This window comes from Zonotrichia leucophrys, chromosome 22 (genome assembly GCF_028769735.1).
Source record: "Zonotrichia leucophrys gambelii isolate GWCS_2022_RI chromosome 22, RI_Zleu_2.0, whole genome shotgun sequence".
NCBI lineage: Eukaryota > Metazoa > Chordata > Aves > Passeriformes > Passerellidae > Zonotrichia > Zonotrichia leucophrys.
The window spans coordinates 3,690,626-3,714,815 of NC_088191.1; the positions used below are offsets into that span (position 1 = coordinate 3,690,626).

Consider the following 24,190-nt stretch of genomic DNA (forward strand, 5'->3'; position numbering starts at 1 on the left):
TGCCCCGGGTCCATCCCCGCCCAGACCCGCCCGCGGAGCAGTTTTAGGGCAGCGCCACCTTCCCAACCCCTCCGTCCCCCGCCCTTCCCGCCGCCAGCCCGGCCCATCCCGCCGGGAGCGGCAGCGGAGCCGCCGGGGGCGGGACCGGCCGGGCGGGGCCGGGCGGGGCGGGAGCGGCGGGGCCGGAACGGGGCCGGGAGCGGGGCCGGGGCCGGGCCGGGGGTCCCAGCCATGCTCAGCCGGCTGGGAGCGCTGCTGCAGCAGGCGGTGGAGACGGTGAGCGGGGCCGGGGGGACGCGGCAGGAACGGGACCGGGAATGGGACCGGGAATGGGGGTTCCGTGCCTCCCTGACCCCGATCCCGGTGTGAGCAGCGGGAGCCCAGCGTGGACCTGCTGGAAGCCTTCACCGAGCACTGGACCGGCATCACCGGCTACTACCTGGAGGCCACAGGTGAGAGGGGCGCGGGTCGCGGTGCCCCGGGCTTGGGGGGCTTTTGTCCCGGGATGGGCTCCCTGTTTCCCGGGATGGGGTCTTTTTTCCCCGGGATGGGGTCTCAGGTGCCAATAAAGTCCTTGTGGTGTGGGAGCAGAGCTGTCGTGTTCTAAGAGAGGTCTTATATCCGAAAATAGGGTGTCCTAAAAACGGGATGAGGTCTCTGTGCCCAAGGAGGGGGGGTCGCAGTGCTCTAATAGGGGACCCCATTCCCTAGGACACGATCCCATATCCTGGAAAGGGTCTTTGGAGAGGGTCCCTGTGTCCTAAATGGGGTCCCCGGCCTAGGAATGATACTGGGGCACGGGACATGTCCCGGGACAGGACCCCGTGTCCTGGGACAAATCCCTGCACCCTGCCATGGCACCCCGTGCCCTGGCACAGGACCCCGCTGCGCTGTGGCTGCCCTGGCACGTGGGAACGGGGACGGGACCCCCTTCCCAAATCCCGGCAGGATTTACCCACCGGGGTTCCCTGCCCTGCTCAGCCCCCCTGAGGCCCCCGGTGGGGTCGGCACGGAGGGTTTGGGGTGGCTGGGGACACTCCCGGCACAGGGACACTCCCGGCACAGGGACACTCCCGGCACAGGCTGGGACACTCCTAACACAGGCTGGGACTCGTCCCTCCGGTAACCCCGGGAGCGCTCCGGCCCCAGTTCCCGGCGGATCCCGGTGCCCGCTCTGCCCGGGGGTCTCCGGTGCCCACCGGGGGAGGAGCGGGATGTCCGGCAGCGTCCTAGGCCGGAGCGGAAGCGGCTGCTCCATCCTCACATTGCCATCTAGCGTTGTTCCCGTTCCGGAGGAGCAGGATTTAGGGATGGCACGGATCGGGGAAAAGCCCTGGCAGAACCCCGCTGGCACGGCTGGCACCTCAGCGGGGCATCCCTCCTGCTGCTGTGCCCGGGGGGCGCCGCTGCAGCCCCCCTGTGAACAGGGGAACACACAACCCTTGAATCCGTGAATCCATGAATCCTGGATCCCTGAATCTCTGAATCCATGAATCTCCAAGTCCCTGAATCCCTGATCTCTGAATCCCAGTATCCCCGGATCCCCAAATCCCCAACTCCCTGGATCATCGAATTCCTGAATCCCCCAAATCCCTGAATCCCTGATCCCCAAATCCCTGAACCCCTGGATCCCTGGGTACCTGGATCCCAAATCACCAAACCCCTGAATCCCTGAACCCCCACATCCCTGGATCCTTGAATCCCTGATCTCTGAATCCTAGTATCCCATAACCCCTGAATCCCCAAATCCCTGAACCCCTGAATCCCTGAGCCTCTGATCCCTGAATTCCCAAATCCCTGAATCTCTGAACCCTGAATCCCTGAACCCCTGAATTCTGGTATCCCTGTACCCCTGGATCCCCAAATCCCTGAGGCGTTCAGGGATTCAGGGGTTCAGGGATCTGGGTATTTAGGGATTCAGGGATTTGGAGATTCAGGGATTCAGGGGTTTGCAGATTCGGGGATTCAGAGATCAGGGATTCAGGGGTTTGGTGATTTGGGGATCCTGAATCCCTGGATTCCTGGATCCTTGAATCTCCAAATCCCTGAATCCCAGTATCCCTGAATCTCTGAATTCCCAAATGCCTGAACTCCTGAATCCCTGAATTCCCAGATCCCTGAACTCCTGAATCCCTGATCCCCAAATCCCTGGACCCCAGTCCCTGATCCCTGATGCTCACAGACGAGAGCATCCCGGCACGACAGACAGACATCCCGTGATGCTTGCGGCAGATGTTGGACCCCCAAATCCCTCAATCCCAAATCCCAGATCCCTGACCCCCTGAATTACCAAATCCCCAGATCCCTGAACCTCTGAATTCCCAAATCCCCAGTCTCTGATCCCCGATCCCAAGTCCCCAAACCCCGCAGACAAGAGCGTCCCAGCACGACAAACGGACATCTTGTGGCGCCTGCAGCAGATGTTGGACCCCCAAATCCCCCAATCCCCCAATCCCAGATACCTGATCTCTGAATCCCCAAACCCCCGATCCCCATATCCCAAACCTCTGATCCCAAATCCCCAAACCCCCAATCCCCCGAATCCCAAATCCTAAACCCCTGATCCCCGCAGACAAGAGCATCCCAGCACGACAGACGGACATCCCGTGGCGCCTGCGGCAGATGTGGACCCCCAAATCCCCCAATCCCCTAATCCCAGATACCTGAACCCCAGTATCCCTGAATTCCCAGATCCCTGAATCCCTGATCTCTGAATCCCCAAATCCCCGAATCACTGAACCCCATAATCTCTGATCCCTGAATCCCTGAACCCTCGGATCCCTGGATCCTTGAATCCCTGATCTCTGAATCCTGGTATCCCTGAACCCCTGAATCCCCAATCCCCCAATCCCTGATCCTCAAATCCCTGATCCCCAAACCCCTGAATCCCCCAATCCCAAATCCTAAACCCCACAGACGAGAGCGTCCCAGCGCGACAGACGGACATCCCGTGGCGCCTGCGGCAGATGTTGGACCCCCAATTTCCCTCAAATCCCCCAATCCCAGATACCTGATCTCTGAATCCCCAAACCCCCAATCCCCAGATCCCAAACCTCTGATCCCAAATCCCCAAACCCCCAATCCCCCGAATCCCAAATCCTAAACCCCCAAACCCCATAGACGAGCGTCCCAGCACGACAGGCGGACATCCCGTGGCGCCTGCAGCAGATGTGGATCCCCAAATCCTCCAATCCCCTAATCCCAGATACCTGAACCCCAGTATCCCTGAATTCCCAGATCTCTGAATCCCCAAATCCCCGAATCACTGAACCCCATAATCTCTGATCCCTGAATCCCTGAACCCTTGGATCCCTGGATCCTTGAATCCCTGATCTCTGAATCCTGGTATCCCTGAATCCCCAATCCCTGATCCTCAAATCCCTGAACCCCTGAATCCCCCAATCCCAAATCCTAAACCCCACAGACGAGAGCGTCCCAGCGCGACAGACGGACATCCCGTGGCGCCTGCGGCAGATGTTGGACCCCCAATTCCCTCAAATCCCCTAATCTCTGAATCCCCAAACCCCCGATCCCCAGATCCCAAACCTCTCATCCCAAATCCCCAAACCCCCAATCCCCCGAATCCCAAATCTTAAATCTCCAAACCCTGCAGACGAGAGCGTCCCAGCGCGACAGACGGACATCCCGTGGCGCCTGCGGCAGATGTTGGACATCCTGGTGCACGAGGAGCGGCAGCGCCCGCCGGGGGACACGGGGCCGTGCCTCGAGTTCCTGCTGCAGCACAAACTGCTGGAAACTCTGGCAACGCTGGGAAAGGCAGAGGTGAGCCCGGGAATCGGGAAAATCCTCGGGAGAGGCCGAACCCGCGGCCTTGCCCAGCTGCTGTACCTGCTGCCCCTCAATAATTTGAATTTTGGAGCATTTTTCCAGTTTGTGAAGTGGGAGGTGGTCACAGGGCTTGGGGGTTTTTTGGGGAAAATTGGCCTTTTTTTGGGGAACATTGGGGTTTTCTGAGGGAAAATTTGGCTTTTTTTGGGAGGGTCTTGGGGTTCTCAGGTTCCCCACTGGCATCCTTTCCGGGAGCTTGCACATCAGCACATCCCTGCTTGCACAGGAAGGGTTTTTATCTGGCGCACAGATAGTTTAAAAATTAAAATTAAAACAGGCATTTAAAAAATAAAAATAAAAACATCTGGGGGATTATTTCCCATTTCCCAGCACCCCAAAACCCCAAATCCTCCTGGGTGCGAAAGGACCAGCATGTTTCCACCTCTATTTGAATAAAAATCAATTTCTAGGGGCCTTGTTGCTATTAATAGCAGTAAAAGGACAGCAAAGCTGTTCTATTTGTTAAATATTTGGCCAATATTTCCTTTTTTTCCACACCTGGCACTTCATCCTGCAAAGCCAGTAGCAGATTTTTTTAAATTTTATTTTTATTTTTAATTTTTGTTTTTATTTTTAATTTTTGTTTTTATTTTTATTTTTTTTATTTGTATTTTTATTTATTTTAAAAATATCTGTGTGCCTGACTCTTTTTATTGTTTATGCTTATTTTTATTTATTTTTATTTTTAAAATATCTGTGTGCCAGACTCTTTCCGGAGTCCCGAAACAGCTTGGCCTTGATTGGCGAATGAGTCAAAATAACCAAGAAGATAAACACATAAAACAAACACAAAATAACTCACAGCAGAACCCAATGAAACAATCACCTGTGGGTAAACAATCTCCAAACACATTCCACATGAGCAAGACAGAGGAGAAGCAAATGAGAGCAGAATTGTTTTCCTTTTTCTCTGAGGCTTCTCAGGAGAAGAATCCTGGGTGAAGGGATTTTTCCAGAGAACGTGAATGCCACGTTTAAAGGGATCTGGGGGATTGTTTGGGGTGATTTAGGGGTATAGGAATATGAATCCCAGTATTACCAGTTAGATTGTGCCTGGGCCAGTCTGATCCTCGCTGCTGGGCCAAAGGCGGCAGCTGTGCTGTATCACCCCAGAGACACCTTTAGCTTGCCGGTGGTTTCAGCTGGGCACCAAACAAGTCCAGGCTTGTTAGGGACTCCGTTTACCTCAGGAAGAAGCTTCAAGTGAAGGTGAAGAGAAGAAAGGAGGGATTCTGCTGGAGGGTTATATGCAGTGGTTTATTCCATGGTTACAGAGGTCTGAGTCTTGGGAAGAGCTCCAACAGAATGGAGAGCACATGGCGTGCTTCACCTTTGAAGCTCAGGGGGAGGGGAAGGGACAGGTGAGCCACCAACCAGGTGGGAGGGGCGGGGTCTCAAGGGACAAGGGACACCTAGCCAGGCCAATGGCCTCTGGGCCTGAGGGGCATCCTTTGAACTCGACCAACCACACGACGCCTTTGCTGGAATATTAAGCTTGATTGACAGGGCTCACTCAGCAAGGGGCAAGGGGGGATGGGAGACCGGTATTGGCACACCTGGGAAGGGACCCGGGACCTGAAGTCTAAAACAGGACATTGCACACACTACAACAAGGGGGACACCAGGGATGTGGCTGATGGCTGTCCCCTGTCCCTGTCCCAGTACCCCCCCGGCATGAGGCAGCAGGTCCTGCTCTTCTTCAGCCGCCTGCTGGGGCAGCTGCAGCACCCGCTCCTGCACTACCTCAACGTGCACCGGCCCGTGCAGGTGAGCTGCCACCCGTCCCCGAGGGGTGACACCCGCGGTGACACCCCCAGCACCCCCACATGCCCTCCCTGCTCCCCAGAAGCTGCTCCAGCTCAGCGGGGACCGCCTGGGCTCCGGCACTGAGAGGGAGGAGCTGCAGTTCACCGCCGTGCTCTGCTCCAAGATCCAGCAGGATCCCGGCCTGCTGCCCCACATCCTGCAGGTGGGACTCTGTGGGGTCACCAGTGGGGTTTGGGCTCCCAGCCTGCTGCCCCACATCCTGCAGGTGGGATGGTGTGGGGTCACCAATGGGGTTTGGGATCCCAGCCTGCTGCCCCACATCCTGCAGGTGGGACGCTGTGGGGTTTGGGCTCCAGCAGGATCCCAGCCTGCTGCCCCACATCCTGCAGGTGGGACACTGTGGGGTCTCCAGTGGGGTTTGGGCTCCAGCAGGATCCCAGCCTGCTGCCCCACATCCTGCAGGTGGGACACTGTGGGGTCACCAGTGGGGTTTGGGCTCCCAGCCTGCTGCCCCACATCCTGCAGGTGGGACACTGTGGGGTGCCCAATGGGGTTTGGGCTTCCCCAGTTGGGGTTTTGGACCCCCTTTGCAGCCTCCTCCCTGCCATAAAGCCCCTTGGGGTGAGGAGGAGGAGGAGGAGGAAGGTGATGCCTGCAATGCTTTGCTGCTCCTCTTCCTCTCCAGGGAAAGAGCGTCCTGAATGGGAGGAGAGCCCCGGAGAGCCCCAGGACAGATCCCTCGGGCACCTCTGCCAGCTCCATGCCCAGGGCAGAGGGTTTGGAGCATCCCCCAGGCACCGCTGCCAACTCCGAGTGTTTGGAGCCTTCCCCAGGCACCACTGCCGTTTCTACCCCTAGGACAGAGAGTTTGGAGCACCCTCTGGGCACCTCTGCCAGCTCCATGCCCAGGGCAGAGGGTTTGGAGCATCCTTCAGGCACCTCTGCCAACTCCACCCACAGGGCAGAGGGTTTGGAGCATCCCCCGGGCACCTCTGCCAGCTCCATGCCCAGGAAAGAGAATTTGGAGCATCCTCCAGGTACCACTGCCAGTTCTGAGCGTTTGGAGCATCCCCCTGGCACCACTGCCAGCTCTGAGCGTTTGGAGCATCCCCTGGGCACCTCTGCCAGCTCCATGCCCAGGGCAGAGGGTTTGGAGCATCCTCTGGGCACCACTGCCAGCTCCATGCCCAGGAAAGAGAATTTGGATCATCCCTCGGGCACCGATGCCACCTCCCCTCCTGCCCAGCCCTCCCCGGCACGCAGGGACAGCAACCTCGTCACCTGCCTGGTGGCACTGTGCAGGAGCAAGGTACGGCCTCAGGGGTGGCACCTCGGGGGCAGAGGGCACTGCCAGGCCTGTGGCCACCCCCGTGCCCTCCTCCTCTTCCTCGCAGAAGAGCCGGGTGGCGCTGAAGGCTCGGGAGAACATGCTGCTGCTGGCGGGGCTGTCCCAGGAGGCGGCTGCCACCTGCCTGGCGCGGGGCACTGCCCTGTGCCAGCTGCTCGTGGGGCACCTCTGCGACCTCTACAGCGCCGTGCCCGCTGGCACCGACCCTGCTGATGTCCTCGGCATGGACAGGGCCAGCTGGAGGTGAGGGGGTGCCAGGCTGGGCGTGCCAGGTGCCAGCCAGGCGGTGTCACAGCCGCGCGCTCTCTGTGCCATGCAGGTCGCAGGGGGACGGCGCTGGGGACGGGGGGTTCCCGGGCAAGGAGAGCCTGGCAGAGTTCCTGGGCTGGCTGGATTTCCTGGATGAGCTGGTGATGGGTGCCCACCCGGTGAGAAGCACAGGGTTCATTAATCTGGGAGTTAATTGGGGCCTGATCCCCACTTTGTCACCGAGTGCCACCTCCAGGGATGGGGATGGTGGCACCACCACTTCCTGGGCAGCCCCATTCCCACACCCTTCCTGTGGAGAAATTCTTCCTAATGCCACCCAAACCTCCTGGGGTGCAATTTAAGGCTGTGCTTTGTCCTGGGGGGGGTCCCCACTCTCAGCCCCTTTCTCCCCCCCCAGCTCGTGGCCGATGCCATCAGCCAGGCCGTGGAGGAGAAGTTCTTGCAGGGCACCCTGCAGCCGCAGCTCCTGCAGATGTGAGTGACCCCAGGAGTGGGGGGTTCCCCTTTCCCTGACCCCAGCTGGGGTGTTCTGCTCCTCAGGACCCCCTCAGGAGTGGAGGGGTTCCCGCTTTTCCCTGGACAACCACCCCAACCCCAGCTGGGGCTTTCTGCTCCTCAGAGCCAGGAGTGAGGGTTCTCCCTTTTCCCTGGACAACCACCCCGACCCCAGCTGGGTCAGGACCCCCTCAGAGCCAGGAGTGAGGGTTCCCCATTTTCCCTGGCCAACCACTCTGACCCCAGCTGGTTCTGCTCCTCAGGATCCCCTGGAAGCCAGGGGCAGGGGGATCCCCCTTTTTCCCTGGACATCTACCCCAGTCCTAGCTGGGGGGTTCTGCTCCTCAGGGTCCCCTCAGAGCCAGGAGTGGGGGTTCCCCCTTTTCCCTGGACAACCACCCCAACCCCAGCTGGAGTGGGGACCCCCTCAGAGCCAGGAGTGAGGGTTCCCCCTTTTCCCTGGACAACCACCCCAACCCCAGCTGGGTCAGGACCCCCTCAGAGCCAGGAATGGGGGTTCCCCCTTTTCCCTGGACAACCACCCTGACCCCAGCTGGGTCAGGACCCCCTCAGAGCCAGGAATGGGGGTTCCCCCTTTTCCCTGGACAACCACCCCGACCCCAGCTGGTTCTGCTCCTCAGGATCCCCTGGAAGCCAGGGGCAGGGGGATCCCCCTTTTTCCCTGGACATCTACCCCAGTCCTAGCTGGGGGGTTCTGCTCCTCAGGAGGCAGGAGCAGAGAGGTTCCCCCTTTTTCTGTGAACAACCACCTTGGCCCCAGCTGGGGGGTTCTGCTCCTCAGGGTCCCCTCAGAGCCAGGAGTGAAGGGGTTCCCCCTTTTCCCTGGACATCCACCCCAACCCCAGCTATGGCATTTTTCTCCTCAGAGCCACGAGCAGGGAGGTTCCCCCTTTTACCTGGACAACCACCCTGACCCCAGCTGGGGGATTCTGCTCCTCAGAACCCTCTAGGAGCCAGGAATGGGGTGTTCCCCTTTCCCCAACCCCAGCTGGGGCGTTCTGCTCCTCAGGGTCCCCTCAGAGCCAGGAATGGGGAGGTTTCCCCTTTATTCCTGGACAAACACCCCGACCCCAGCTGGAGCAGGGACCCTCTCAGAGCCAGGAGCAGGGAGGGTTCCCCTTTTTCCTTGGACAAACATCCCAACCCAAAGTGGGGTGTTCTGCTCCTCAGGAGCCAGGAGTGGGGGTTCCCCTTTTTCCCTGGACAGCCCCCGCTTCCCCAGCTGGGGCGTTCTGCTCCTCAGGGTCCCCTCAGAGCCAGGAATGGAGGAGTTCCCCTTTTTCCCTGGGGTGTTCTGACCCCAGCTGGGGTGTTCTGCTCCTCAGGGTCCCCTCACAGCTAGGAATAACGGGGTTCCCCCTTTTCCCTGTCAAACCCCCCGTGCCACCCCGCAGGTCGGAGCTGGCCGTGCTGGGCGCCACGGCCGTGCTGACGGGCACCGTGAGGCAGCTCCGCTCTCCCGCCCTGCTCCACCGCCTGGTCCTGTTCCTGCTGGGGCCCCACCGGCACCCCGAGACCCCCGGGGACGCCGCCCATGCCCTGAGGGCGCAGCTCATCGAGCGCTGCGACCACCTGAGCGACGAGGTGAGCCCACCTGGGCTGGGCGGGGGTGGGCAGTGCCAGGGCTCTGACCATGCTGGCAATGCCCAGATCAGCCTGCAGGAGTCTGTCTGACCATGCTGTCCGTGCCCAGATCAGCCTGCAAGGGGTCTGGCCCTTCTGGCCATGCCCAGATCAGTCTGCCAGGGATCTGACCATGCTGGCAGTGCCCAGATCAGCCTGGCCAGCCTGCAGGGCTCTGACCCTGGCACTGCCACCCCAGATCAGCCAGGCCAGCCTGCAGGGGTCTGTCTGACCATGCTGGCCGTGCCCAGATCAGTCTGCCAGGGCTCTGACCATGCTGGCAGTGCCCAGATCAGCCTGGCCAGCCTGCAGGGCTCTGTCTGACCCTTCTGGCCGTGCCTAGATCAGCCTGGCCAGGGCTCTGACCCTGCTGGCAGTGCCTAGATCAGCCTGGCCAGGGCTCTGACCCTGCTGGCTGTGCCCAGATCAGCCTGGCCAGCCTGCAGGGCTCTGACCCTGGCACTGCCACCCCAGATCAGCCTGGCCAGCCTGCAAGGCTCTAACCATGCTGTCTGTGCCCAGATCAGCCTGCCAGGGTTCTCTGACCCTTCTGGCAATGCCCAGATCAGCCTGGCCAGCCTGCAGGGCTCTGGCCCTGGCACTGCCACCCCAGATCAGCCTGGCCAGCCTGCAGGAGTCTGTCTGACCATGCTGTCTGTGCCCAGATCAGCCTGCCAGGGGTCTGACCCTGCTGGCCGTGCCCACATCAGCCTGGCCAGCCTGCAGGGCTCTGACCCTGGCACTGCCACCCCAGATCGGCCTGGCCAGCCTGCAGGGCTCTGACCCTGGCACTGCCACCCCAGATCAGCCTGGCCAGCCTGAGGCTCTTCGAGGAGCTGCTGAGGAAGCCCCACGAGCACGTGGCTCACAACCTGGTGCTGAGGAACCTGGAGGCCAGGGCGTACCTGCAGCGCGGCGCCGAGGAGCGCGGGCCCCCCGAGACGGAGCCCGAGGAGGACGGGCTGTGAGCAAGGGGGGCTGGGCAGGGTCAGGGGGTGCCCCCCACCCACTGCCCACCCCCCTAATGCTGACCCCACACAGGGAGCTGGAGGAGGATCCCTATTTCACCGATGGATTCCCTGACAGCTTTGGGGTGACAAAAAATCCTTCACCAGCATCGACCCCATCGGGGAAGGAGCGAGTGAGCGAGGTGGTGAGCAGGTAGGGGTTTGGAGGGGCTGGGCTGCAATGGGGGGCTGCATCCCCCTCCCCATCTGTAGGAGTGTTGAGGGGGTAGGATGATTGGGATGGATGGAGATGAGAGATCTCTGAAGGCAGGTGGTGGAATTTAGGGTTATTGCAAAGGGCCCTGCTGGGAGCTGCAGCCACAGCTCAGAGCAGGCCCGAGAGAGAGAAAGAGAGGTAAAGAGAGTGGCAAACACAATGAGAGAGCAAGGTTCCCGTTAAAATACAATAAATCCTCTTCTGGTCATGGAACTTGGGGTTTATTGCAAAGGGCCTGGGTGCAGGGGCCTTGTTTGGAGCTGCAGCCACAGCTCAGAGCAGGCCCCAAAGAGGGAGAGAGAGGTAAAGAGAGAGAAGGCAAGAGCGTGGTAAAGAGAGAATGAGAGAGTAAAAGAGAGGATCAGAGGGCAAGGTTCCTGTTACAATACAATAAATCTTCTTCTGGTCATGGAATTTGGGGTTTATTGCAAAGGGCCTGGGTGCAGGGGCCTTGTTTGGAGCTGCAGCCACAGCTCAGAACAGGCCTGAGAGAAGAGAGGGGCAGAGAGGATGAGAGGGTAAGAAAGTAAAAGGGTAAGAGAGTATAAGCATAAGAGAGTAAAAAGTGTAAGAGGAGTAAAAGGGATAAGAGAGCGAGGTTCCCATTCCAATACAATAAATCTTCTGTGTTGAATATTCCAATTCTCACTAACCAATCCAGTACAAGATACAAATCCTACAGCATTTCCACACAGCCTATAAGAATCATTACATTACCATCCTGTGTTACATTTTAAACCCTAAAATCTCCTCTTTGGGCCCTTCTGCCAAGCTGTAGGGTCTGCTCTGACCCTTGGAGCTGTCTGCAAGCAGAGGGTGTTGTTCCATCAAAAGGGGATCACCTTCAGCCAGCCACACCATTGTTTTCCAGTTGTTCAGTAACAAAGCTTGCTTTCATTTCAATCTCACTTATAGTTTCCATATTCTCAAAATCTTTTGCCAGGCAATCACATTTATAATCCTGTTCCATTTTCCCCAACACCCATCCTCTCCTCCCTTTTCTTCCAGCTTCCTGTGCCTGGTCCCTGAGGAGGCCAAGACCTCGTCGTGCATGGAGGAGGGCGGATACGACACCTACGTGCACGACGCCCTGGCCATGGTGGGTGCCATGCTGGGTGCCATGCTGGGTGCCCAGGGGTGTCCCCAGCCTGGCTCTCACCTGCTGTCACCCCTGGGCAGGTGCAGGCGTGCCGTGCCAACGCTGCCCCGTGGGGGTGGCCCTCGTGCCCCCGGCCCCTGGACTCGTGTCACTGCTGTCACCCTGGGGTGGTGTTTTATGAGGGACATTTCCTCAAGGTGCTGTTTGACAGGATGAGCCGGATCCTGGATCAGGTATTGGGGTACACCTGGGTGCCCCCTGAGCCCCCCAGGACCCCCATCATGGGGACAAAATGGCCAAAAGCATCAGCTTGGTGGGGATGAGGGGAGGCTGGGGGGTCACCCAAGGTGCTGAGTGTCCCCCCCATCCCAGCCCTACACCCCCCTGTGCCCCCCACGACTCCCATAATGGATAAAATGGCCAAAATCTTCAGCTTGGTGGGGATGGGCTCAGAATGAGGGGATGTGGGGGGGTCAGCCCTACACCCCCCTGTGCCCCCCATGACCCCCATCATGGCCAAGGTGCCCAAAAGCATCACCTTGGTGGGGATGAGGGGAGGCTGGGGGGTTACCCAAGAACCTGAGTGTCCCCCCCATCCCAGTCCTTCAACCCCCTGTGCCCCCCTAAGGGGCAAAGTACCCAAAAGCATCAGCTTGGTGGGGATGAGGGGAGGCTGGGGGGTCACCCAAAGTGCTGAATGTCCCCCCCATCCTAGCCCTGTGCCCCCCAGGACCCCCATCATGGGGACAAAGCACCCAAAAGCATCAGCTTGGTGGGGATGGGCTCAGAATGAGGGGATGGGGGAGTCACCCAAGGTCCTGAGTGTCCCCCCCATCCCAGCCCTGTGCCCCCCAGGACCCCCATCATGGCCAAGGTGCCCAAAAGCATCACCTTGGTGGGGATGAGGGGATGTTGGGGGGTCACCCAAGGTGCTGAGTGTCCCCCCCATCCCAGCCCTACACCCCCCTGTGCCCCCCACGACTCCCATAATGGATAAAATGGCCAAAATCTTCAGCTTGGTGGGGATGGGCTCAGAATGAGGGGATGTGGGGGGGTCAGCCCTACACCCCCCTGTGCCCCCCATGACCCCCATCATGGCCAAGGTGCCCAAAAGCATCACCTTGGTGGGGATGAGGGGATGCTGGGGGGTCACCCAAGATCCTGAGTGTCCCCCCCATCCCAGTCCTACATCCCCCTGTGCCCCCCTAAGGGACAAAGTGCCCAAAAGCATCACCTTGGTGGGGATGAGGGGAGGCTGGGGGATCACCCAAAGTGCTGAGTGTCCCCCCCATCCTAGCCCTGTGCCCCCCAGGACCCCCATCATGGCCAAGGTGCCCAAAAGCATCACCTTGGTGGGGATGAGGGGAGGCTGGGGGGGTCACCCAAGGTCCTCAGTGTCCCTCCCTGTCCCAGCCCTGTGCCCCCCCAGGACCCCCATCATGGGGACAAAGTGCCCAAAAGTATCAGTTTGGGAGGGACAGGCTCAGAATGAGGGGATGGGGGAGTCACCCAAGGTCCTGAGTGTCCCCCCCATCCCAGCCCTAAACTCCCCTGAGTCCCCCATCATGGCCAAGGTGCCCAAAAGCATCACCTTGGTGGGGATGAGGGGATGTTGGGGGGTCACCCAAGGTGCTGAGTGTCCCCCCCATCCCAGCCCTACAGCCTGAACCTGCAGGTGACCTCGGTGCTGTCCCAGCTGGCCGCCTTCCCTCACCCCCACCTGCACGAGTACCTGCTGGACCCCTACCTGAGCCTGGCCCCCGGCTGCCGCTCGCTCTTCTCCGTCCTTGTCAGGGTAATGGTGTCACCCTCGGGGGCATGGGGACACGGGGACACTCTCTGGTGTTCGTGGTGGTTCGTGGGGGGATCTCAGGGTGCAAAAAACCCACACGGTACAAGGGGGTTTGCAGTGATAATCAAAACAAATGCAGCTTTATTGAGTGATCACAGCAAAATGAGATAGAGGGATTAAGAGGGAGAAAAAGATGAAGGAAGAGTGAGAAAAAAAGTTTGAGTGTCACAATCTTTACGAATGGGGTTCGTGATTGTTCATGGATTGATCTCAGGGTGCAAAAAACTCACACAGTACAAGGGGGTTTGCAGTGATAATCAAAACAAATGCAGCTTTATTGAATGACCACAGCAAAATATGATAGAGGGAGAAAAAGATAGAGGAAGAGAGAGAAAAAAAGAGAGACAGAGAGTGTCACAATCCATCCTTATGAACAGGGTTCGTGATTGTTCATGGATTGATCTCAGGGTGCAAAAAACTCACACAGTACAAGGGGGTTTGCAGTGATAATCAAAACAAATGCAGATTTATTGAATGACCACAGCAAAATCTGATAGTGGGATTAAGGGGGAGAAAAAGATGGAGAAAGAGTGAGAAAAAAAGATAGAGTGTCACAATCCTTACGAATGGGGTTTGTGATGGTTCATGGATTGATCTCAGGGTGCAAAAAACCCACATGGTACAAGGGGGTTTGCAGTGATAATCCAAACAAATGCAGCTTTATTGAGTGATCACAGCAAAATGAGATAGAGAGATTAAGGGGGAGAAAAAGATAGAGGAAGAGAGAGAAAAAAAGTTAGAGTGTCACAATCCTTACGAATGGGGTTTGTGATGGTTCATGGATTGATCTCAGGGTGCAAAAAACCCACATGGTACAAGGGGGTTTGCAGTGATAATCCAAACAAATGCAGCTTTATTGAGTGACCACAGCAAAATGCAATAGAGGGATTAAGAGGGAGAAAAAGATGAAGGAAGAGAGAGAAAAAAGAGAGAGTGTCACAATCCATCCTTACGAACAGGGTTTATGATGGTTCATGGGGTGATCTCAGGGTGCAAAAAACCCACACGGTACAAGGGGGTTTGCAGTGATAATCAAAACAAATGCAGCTTTATTGAGTGACCATAGCAAAATGCGATAGAGGGATTAAGGGGGAGAAAAAGATAGAGGAAGAGAGAGGAAAAAAGTTTGAGTGTCACAATCCTTACGAATGGGGTTTGTGATGGTTCGTGGATTGATCTCAGGGTGCAAAAAACTCACACAGTACAAGGGGGTTTGCAGTGATAATCAAACAAATGCAGCTTTATTGAGTGACCACAGCAAAATATGATAGAGGGATTAAGAGGGAGAAAAAGATGAAGGAAGAGAGAGAAAAAAGAGAGAGAGAGAGAGTGTCACAATCCATCCTTACGAACGGGGTTTGTGATGGTTCATAGGGGGATCTCAGGGTGCAAAAAACCCACATGGTACAAGGGGGTTTGCAGTGATAATCCAAACAAATGCAGCTTTATTGAATGACCACAGCAAAATATGATAGAGGGAGAAAAAGATAGAGGAAGAGAGAGAAAAAAAGAGAGAGAGAGAGTGTCACAATCCATCCTTATGAACAGGGTTTGTGATGGTTCGTGGGGTGATCTCAGGGTGCAAAAGAACCAACACAGTACAAGGGGATTTGCAGTGATAATCCAAACAAATGCACCTTTATTGAGTGACCACAGCAAAATGTGATAGTGGGATTAAGGAAGAGAGAAAGACAGAGAAAAGAGAGAGAAAGAGGGGGATATAGCTACCAAACGTAGAGATATATTACATTAACACTATACTAAAAAGAATTGAAGGAAAAGTTTCATCTCAGAAGGCTGGCTAAGCTAAGAATAGAAAGGAATGAATAATAAAGGTTTGTGTCTCGTACAGAGAGTCCAAGCTAACTGGGCTGGGATCGGCCATTAATTACAAAATCCAAGATGAGCCAATCCCAGATGCACCTGTTGCATCCCACAGCAGCAGATAACCATTGCTTTCATTGTGTTCCTGAAACCTTTTGGCTTCTCAGGAAGAAAAAACCTTAAGGAAATATTTTTAATGAAAAAAAATGTCTGTGACACTCCCCAGTGACGCTGGTGAGGAAATGAGGGACATTTCAGACAGCTTCTCACAGTGGGTGACGCTCTGCTCCCTGCGCAGGTGATCGGGGAGCTGATGCAGCGGCTGCAGCGCGTGCCCCACGCCAGGGCCAAGCTGCTCCTGGTGCGCCGGCAGCTCCTGGGGCTGGTGCCAGGCGAGCAGTGAGTGCCCCCAAAACGCCCTTTTTGGGGAGGGGTCGTGCCCCACAGAGCCCCTCAGTCAGCGGTGTCCCCGCAGGATGGATCACGCCGTGCTGCTCAAGGCCGTGGTGGTGCTGGAGGAGTTCTGCAAGGAGCTGGCGGCCATCGCCCTGGTCAAGGGGCCACCCGAGGGGCCGCCCTGAGCCCCTCCCCGGGCTCCCCCTCTTGTGGTGGCCCTGCCCACGTCCCGGTGGCCCTGCAGGAGCCAGGAGTGGCCGTGGCTCCGCGGGAAGGAGCCGGCAGGAGGATGAGGATGAGGAGGATGAGTCCTTGGCTGTCACCTTGGCCAGCCCCGAGGTGTGGCCACGTCCCCGTGCTGGGTGCGGGGCCGTGGCTGCTGTGGCTCCTCCTGGGTGGTGGTTGCTGCTCCCCACAAGGCTCCACAGGGAATTTTTAGGCAATAATGAATGGGGTGTGTGGGACGGAGCCCCCCAAGCTCAGCTGCAAGGACTCGAGTGTCCCCTGCCCCCTGGCGCTGTGGCAGGGGGAGTGTGACATGTGTGACATGTGTGACATGTGTGACATGTCTGTGTGTGTGTGTGTGACACGTGTGTATGCTCTGGTGGGGGACTGTTCCCCCCAGACCCCGCAAAGCCCCTCCCCAGGGTGATGGGACTCTGCTCCAGTAAAGCTGTGACTCAGCACCAGCGCCTGTGTGCCTTCCCAAACACCCCAAAACCCATTCTCCATTTCCCCCAAACACCCCAAACCCCATTCTCCATTTCCCCCAAACACCCCAAACCCCATTCTCCATTTCCCCCAAATACCCCAAACCCCACTCCCTATTTTCCCCTAAACACTCCCAAACCCACTCCCGTATTTTCCCTTAAACCCACTCCCCATTTCCCCCAAACATCCCCAAACCCTCACTCTGCATTTTCCCCCAAACCCCCACTCTCCCTTTACCCAAAACACCCCCAAAACCCATTCGCCCCCCAAACCCCACTCCCCACCACAGCCCGGACACAGAACCACCACAGCACCGGTTTAGTTTTTATTTTTTTATTTTATTATTTATTTTATTTTATTTTACTTTATTTTATTTCTGCTCCCAGCACATCCCTGGGCCCCCCTTTCCCCTCCGAGCCCCCAACCCCAATTCCCGTCTCTCCATCCCTAACTGCGCACGGGCACGGCTGCCCGGATCCTCTGCAGGACGCGGCCCCGCAGCTCCTCCCGCACCGGCCACAGCGGGAAGGGGCTGGAGGGGACACTGAGACCCCCGAGGATATCAAATACCCCCAAATCCACTCCCCATTTCCCTCCAAAGCCCCACTCCCCATTCCCCCCAAAACCCCATTCCCCATTTTCCCCCAAACACTCCCAAACCCACTCTCCATTCCCCCCAAATACCCCTAAATCCCACTCCCTTTCCTACATTTTCCCAAACCCACTCCCAATACACCCCTCCCCATTTCCCCCAAACATCCCCAAAACTCCACTCTGCATTTCCCCCCAAACCCCCACTCTCCCTTTACCCAAAACACCCCCAAACCCCATTCCCCCCCCAAACCCCACTCCCCACCACAGCCCGGACACAGAACCACCACCAGCAGCAGGGTTTATTTAATTTTATTTCATTTCATTTCATTTCATTTCATTTCATTTCTGCTCCCAGCACCCCCATCCAGCACATCCCCGGGCCCCCCCTTTACCCCTCCGAGCCCCCCAACCCCAATTCCCGTCTCTCCATCCCTAACTGCGCACGGGCACGGCTGCCCGGATCCTCTGCAGGACGCGGCCCCGCAGCTCCTCCCGCACCGGCCACCAGCGCAAGGCTGGGGTGTCCCCGGGTCTCGGCCCCTTTGCCCTCCCCACCCCCCCCCCAAATACCCTAACCACCCCCTCAACAGCAGCACTTTAAAGCAGAATCCACTCTGCTTTCCCCCAACCCCGATCTCCATGAAAACCCCCCCATCCCCAACCCCACCCCACAGCCCGACACGACCACCAGCACAGCCACGCTCCCAGCACCCCACAGCCATCCCTGGGCCCCCGCCTCCAGCCCAACCCAATTCCGTCCTCATCCACTGCGCACGGCACGGCGCCCGCTCGCAGGACGCGGCCCGCAGTCTCCCGCACCGGCCACCAGCGCAGCGCGGGGTCTCGGGGCTCGGGCGGCCGCTCCCGCTGCCCCCCCGGCTCCACGCTCAGCAGCACGTTGAAGCAGATGCCATCGGTGTCCCCAGCGTCGCCGGGGCTGTGCTGCAGCCCCAGCAGCCCCAGAGCCGCGGGCTGCGCCTCCCAGCCCAGGCGCTCCCGCAGCAGCCGCAGCAGCGGCGGCCGCAGCCCCGCTCGCAGCTCGGCCGGCGATGTCCCGCACGCCACCACGGGCAGCTGCGGGGTGGCGGCGGCGGCCAGCAGCAGCCACAGCTCGCCCGAGGCGTTGCAGAAGGGCAGCAGGAGGCGCAGACAGAGCGGGGAGCAGGGCAGCTCCCGCGGCAGCGTCGGGGGATGCGCGGGGCTGCGGCGGTAGCGGGCGGCGAGCTCCAGCACGGGCAGGATGTCCACGGAGCGCAGCGGCAGCGAGCGCGGGTCCCCGCGCCACCAGGTGGCTTGGAGGGACTCGGAGTCAGCGTCCTGCAGGGTCTTCAGGGTCCCACCTGAGCGCACAGGGGGGGGCACGGAATGGGGGGACAGCGGGAAGGGGCTGGGGGGACACCGAGACCACCGAGGGTATCGAACACCCCCAAACCCACTCCCTGTTTACCCCAAACACCTGCAAACCCACTCCCCATTTCCCCTAAACACCTCAAAACCCCACTCCCCATTTTCCCCCAAACACTCCCAAATGCACTCCCTATTTTCCCTCAAACACCCCCAAACCCGCTCCCTTTTTTCCCCCAAAACCCCACTCCCTATTTTCCCCCCAAACATCCCCAAACCCACTCCCCATTTCCCCCAAACACACCCAAAACCCCACTCTGCATTTTCCCCCAAACCCACTCCCCATTTTCCCCCAAACACCCCCAAACCCCACTCCCCATTTCCCCCCAAACCCACTCCCTATTTTTCCCCAAACACCCCCAAAACCCCATTTTGCATTTCCCCCCAAACACTCCCAAACTCCATCTCCATTTTCCCTATTTTCCCCCAAACCCACTCCCCATTTCCATGGCTCAGAGGGGACACTGGTGGCACATTGAGACCCCCTAGGTGGGCTCAGAGGGGACACTGGTGGCACATTGAGACCCCCTAGGTGGGCTCAGAGGGGACACTGGTGGTCCTGTGTGGGGGTTGAGGGGTGGTGGCAGGGGACAGCGGTGGCCTGGCACAAAGGTGGCAGGGGACACTGATGCCTGGGCACAGGAGGGGTGGGGACACTGATACCCACCATGGGGCTGGCAGGGGACACTGATGCCCATCACAGGGGTGCCACTTGCCACCATGGGGCTGGCAGGGGACAGGGACACCCATCATAGGGCTGGCAGGGGACACTGATACCCATCATGGGGGTGCCACTTGCCATCATAGGGCTGGCAGGGGACACTGATTGCCACCATGGGGCTGGCAGGGGACAGGAATTCCCATCATGGGGCTGGCAGGGGACACAGATACCATCATGGGGGTGCCACTTGCCATCATGACACTGGCAGGGGACAGAGATAAACATCATGGGGATGGCACTTCCTATCACGGGACTAGCAGGGGACACTGATACCCATCACAGGGCTGGCAGGGGACAGGGACATCCATCATGGAACTGGCAGGGGACACAGATACTCATCAAAGGGGTGCCACTTGCCATCCTGGGGCTGGCAGGGGACAGGAATACCCATCATGGGGGTGCCAGGGGACAGGGATACCCATCATGGGGGTGCCACTTTCCATCATGACACTGGCAGGAGACAGGAATACCCATCATGGGAATGCCAGGGGACAGGGATACCCATCGTGGGGGTGCCAGGGGACACAGATACCCATCACAGGGGTGCCACTTTCCATCATGACACTGGCAGGAGACAGGAATACCCATCATGGGAGTGCCACTTGCCATCATGGGGGCTGGCAGGGGACAGGGACATCCATCATGAGATTGGCAGGGCACACTGATATCCATCATGGAGGGTGCCAAAGGACAGGGATACCCACCATGGGAGTGCCACTTTCCATCATGGAGCCAGCTGGGGACACTGATACCCACCACAGAGCCAGCTGGTGACGCTCCCCCCGTGCCCCCCGTGCCCCCCGTGCCCGCACACACCTGTGGCCCGTGCCAGGAAGGAGAAGCGGATCCAGGCGGGGCCGCGCTCCTCCAGCGCCAGCAGCGTCTCGGGCTCGCAGAGCAGCCCCGACTCCTCCCGCACCTCCCTGCGCAGCGCGGCCACGATGGGCTCGCCCCGCTCCACCCGGCCCGCGGGCAGGTACCAGAGCCCGCGGCACTCGGGCTTGGCCTCCTGCACCAGCAGCAGCGAGCCCTGGGGAGGGAGAAGGGAAAGGGGGATGGAATCGGGGCTAGAATGGGGGTACTGGGGCTAGAATGGGGGTACTGGGGATGGAATTGGGGTACGAGGGATGGAATGGGGGTACTGGGGCTAGAATTGGGGTACTGAGCCCGCGGGCAGGTACCAGAGCCCCCGGCACTCGGGCTTGGCCTCCTGCACCAGCAGCAGCGAGCCCTGGGGAGGGAGAGGGGAAAGGGGGATGGAATGGGGTACAGGGGCTAGAATGGGGGTACTGGGGGTGGAATTGGGGTACTGGGGATGGAATTGGGGTATTGAGCCCCTGGGCAGGTACCGGAGCCCCCGGCACTCGGGCTTGGCCTCCTGCACCAGCAGCAGCGAGCCCTGGGGAGGGACAGGGGAAATGGCGATGGAGTGGGGTACAAGGGATGGAATTGGGGTACAGGGGATGGAATTCGGGTACTGGGGATGGAATTGGGGTACTGGGGATGGAATGGGGGTACAGGGGATGGAATGGGGTACGGGGGGTACAGGGGACTGGAATGGGGTACGGGGGGCTGCACTGGGGATAGTGGGGGCTGGACTGGGGTACTGGAGGCAAGGAGGCTTGAATGGGGGTACTCGGGGGATTGGGGGGCTGGAATGGAGGTACTGGCATCCTGGGGGGATTGGGGCTGGAATGAGGTACGAGGGGAAAGGGGGATGGAATGGGGGTACTGGGGAGTGCTGGGGTTGCTGGACTGAAAGATGCTGGAGAGAAAGGGGTGGCTGCACTGGGGGCACTGGAGAATGGCCTGGCTGTACTGGGGGCACTGGGGGGTGGACTGGAAGGCAGTGGGGGATGTCCTGACTGCACTGGGGAGCACTGGAGGATGGACTGGAGGAACAGGGGGGCACTGGGGGAATGGACTGGGGGCACTGAGGGGATGTGCTGACTGCACTGGGAGCACTGGGGGATGGCCTGGCTGAACTGGGAGCACTGGGGGATGGACTGGGGGCACTGGGGGATGTCCTGATTGTACTGGGGGGCACTGGGGGAATGGACTGGCTGCACTGGGAGCACTGGGGGGATGTTCTGGCTGCACTGGGAGCACTGGGGGGATGTTCTGGCTGAACTGGGGGCACTGGAGGAATGGACTGGGGGCACTGGGAGCGGGGCTGCCTCACCTCCTGGTTGAAGAGCACGGCCAGCACCACGTAGCACACGTTCCTGCCCAGGCGGACGGGCGCGGGGGTCCCCCCGAGCGTCTCCCCCACATCCCAGGCGCCTCCATCCAGCACCGCCTCCAGCTCCGGCACCGGCGCGTCCCCCATCGGGGCGGGGGTCCCTGCGGGCGGGGCGGGGCCGCTCAGGGCGGGGCGGGCTCCTGGGGGGGCGAGGGGACCCCCCAGAGGTGCAGGCCCAGGGGGGACACAGAGAGGGGCTCCGGAGATTGGGGGGAGGGGGGGAAGGGTCTGCTGGACTGGGGGATGGGCAGGGGGGCGTAAATGGGGAGGGGGCGGCTGGACTGGGGGTAAGCGGGGAAGGGTTTGGGGGGCGGGCGCGGGGGGCTGCGGTAGGACAGGGGCTGGCTGGACTGGGGGACCCCCGGGGGGGCGCGGCTCGGGAAGGGCTGGCTGGGCTGGGCCGGGGGGCACGGGAAGAGCTGGCAGGATTTGGGGAGCCGCGGGGGGCTGCGGTACGAGAAGGGCTGGCTGGACTGCAGGATGCACGGGAAGAGGAAGGACGTGAAGGGCTGGCTGGACTGGAGGATACTGGGGGGAAAGGGGTGGCCGGACTGGAGGATACTGGGGGGAAAGGGGTAGCTGGACTGGTGGTTACTGGGAGGGAAAGGCTGGCCGGGCTGGAAGATACTGGGAGGGAAAGGCTGGCTGGATTGGAGGATACTGGGAGGGAAAGGCTGGCTGGACTGGAATATACTGGGAGGGAAAGGCTGGCTGGACTGGAATATACTGGGAGGAATGGGATGGCTGGACTGGAATATACTGGGAGGAATGGGATGGCTGGACTGGAAGATACTGGGAGGGAAAGGCTGGCTGGACTGGAATATACTGGGAGGAATGGGATGGCTGGACTGGAAGAGGTAGCGGGAAAAGGGGAGCCCAGACTGGGGCGTACTGGGAGGAATGGGATGGCTGGACTGGGGGATACTGGTGGGGAAAAGCTGGCTGGACTGGGCGGCACTGGGAGGGAAGAGCTGACCGAACTGGGCGGTACTGGGAGGAATGGGATGGCTGGACTGGGAGATACTGGTGGGGAAGGTGTGGCCGTACTGGGCGGCACTGGGAGGGTACGGGCGGCTGGACTGGGCGATGCCCGCGCTGGGGTAGAAGAGCTCGCTGGGCTGGGGGGTGCCGGGGGGGCTGGAGCTGGAGCTGGAGCTGGGGGGGTCCCGGGGGTCCCAGGGGGGAAGGGGCTGCAGGGCGAGCTGGGGGGGGCACGGGGGCGAGCTGGGCTGCAGCGTGCAGGGGGGGCTGGGGGCGCACCAGGGCTTGGGGGGCGATGGGGAGGGTTTGGGGGGGCTGCAATGAGGATTTGGGGGCTGCAGCAAAGGAAGGGCTCGGGGGCTATGAGGAAATATTTGGGGGGGGGGCTGCAGGAGAGGATTTGGGGGCTATTGGGTGCAATTAAGGGAGGGTTTGGGGGGCTATGAGGAAGGGTTTGGGGGGGCTGCAATGAGGATTTGCGGGCTGCAGTAAAGGAAGGGTTTGGGGGGCTACGAGGAAGAATTTGGGGGGGGCTACAGGGTGCAGGAAAGGAAGGGTTTGGGGGGCTATTGGGTGTAATTAAGGGAAGGTTTAGGGGGTCTCAGTGAGGGTTTGGGGGGTGCGGTAAGGGCAGAGTTTGGGGGGCTGCAGGACGCAGGAAGAAAATGAGTAGGGGGGGTCAATAAAGGTTTGGGGGGTTCAATAAAGCTTTGGGGCGCTCTAAGGAGGCTGCAATAAAGATTCGGGGCTCTGCAATGCGGGCACGGTTTTGGGGGGCTTCCAGCAAGGCTCGGGGGGCGCAGCAAGGCTCGGGGGGCTGCCCCAAGGATGGGTGGGATGCAGGAAGAGTCGGGGGGCTGCGGGAAGGGGCGTGCGGGGGGCTGCGAGCGGCATCGGGAGGATGCGGGAAGGTGGGGGGAGCAGCGGGAGGGTGCGGCGGGGGTCGGGGGGCCCCGTTGAGCCCGGGGGAGCCGCGCCGGAGCTCGGGGGGGGCAGCAGCGGCTCCGGGGGTCGCGGGCGGGCTGCGGGACCCCCGCCCCCCCCGCACCGCGCATGCGCCGCGCACTCACCGCGCCGGGGCTCCGCCGCGCCGGGCCCGCCCCCCTGCTCGCAGCCTATTGGGCAGCGCGCCGGAGCAGCTCGCCACTCATTGGTTGGTGCTGCTGCCACTCAGATAGGGCGGGACTTGGACTTAAAGGGGCCGCTGGGAGCGTGGCGCAGAGTTAATTAGGCGGGGTTAATTAGGCGGTGGTGATTCCGGGAGGGTCATCGCTTGGTGCCCCTCGCTTCTTGTTCATGGCCCAGTGCCCTTTGCCCAGTGCTCATTGCCCGGTGTTAATTAATTGCCCCGTGCCCAATGCCCGGTGTTAATTAATTGCCCCCTGCCCATTGCCCGGTGTTAATTAATTGCCCAGCGCTCATTGTGCGATGTTAATTAATTGCCCAGTCCCCATTGCCGGTGTTAATTAGTTGCCCATGTGCCTATTGCCAGGTGTTAATTAATTACCCCGTGCTAATTGCGCGGCGGCGTTCGGTAATTTTCCTCCATCGGACAGGACGGAGCAGCGCCCTGAGCTTTTCTTAATATTCCCACAATAGTTACCTTTCAATTGCGGGAGCCAATCAATCATCTCATTATCCATCCCTAACCCTGGGTCCTGCAGGCTCCAGCTGTTCCCAGCTGTGGGTGACATTCATGGCAGCGGTGCCCTGTGCCAGCCCCGGCTGTGCCACCTCCCCCTATCCCGGGACACCGGAGCGTCCCTGAC

General features: G+C 59.7%; 2 protein-coding genes across 4 annotated transcripts; one reads left to right on the forward strand and one right to left on the reverse strand.

Moving 5' to 3' along the window:
- Positions 1-188: 188 nt before the first annotated feature.
- FHIP2B (FHF complex subunit HOOK interacting protein 2B) lies at positions 189-16,457 on the forward strand. 3 transcript variants are annotated; one of them, XM_064731253.1, is made up of 18 exons: positions 189-276; positions 374-452; positions 3,614-3,783; positions 5,512-5,616; positions 5,696-5,818; positions 6,302-6,340; positions 6,380-6,925; positions 7,011-7,207; positions 7,284-7,392; positions 7,632-7,708; positions 9,145-9,334; positions 10,177-10,337; positions 10,415-10,534; positions 11,606-11,696; positions 11,777-11,929; positions 13,351-13,491; positions 15,671-15,771; positions 15,848-16,457. In XM_064731253.1, exons 1-18 carry the CDS (start codon positions 232-234, stop codon positions 15,951-15,953), a joined length of 2,553 nt encoding a protein of 850 aa, XP_064587323.1. In that variant the 5' UTR covers positions 189-231; the 3' UTR covers positions 15,954-16,457. The 3 variants fall into 3 exon arrangements, with proteins under 3 accessions (XP_064587323.1, XP_064587320.1, XP_064587322.1); XM_064731250.1 differs by having other exon boundaries at positions 6,302-6,925; XM_064731252.1 differs by having other exon boundaries at positions 5,699-5,818; positions 6,302-6,925.
- A 954-nt stretch (positions 16,458-17,411) lies between these two features.
- Positions 17,412-24,087, reverse strand: NUDT18 (nudix hydrolase 18). Its single transcript, XM_064731263.1, has 5 exons — positions 24,025-24,087; positions 21,381-21,541; positions 20,015-20,228; positions 17,881-18,413; positions 17,412-17,562 (listed from the first exon to the last, which is right to left on the reverse strand). The coding sequence occupies exons 1-5, from the start codon at positions 24,062-24,064 to the stop codon at positions 17,506-17,508; spliced, it is 1,005 nt and encodes a 334-aa protein (XP_064587333.1). The 5' UTR covers positions 24,065-24,087; the 3' UTR covers positions 17,412-17,505.
- Between the last annotated feature and the right edge of the window lie 103 nt (positions 24,088-24,190).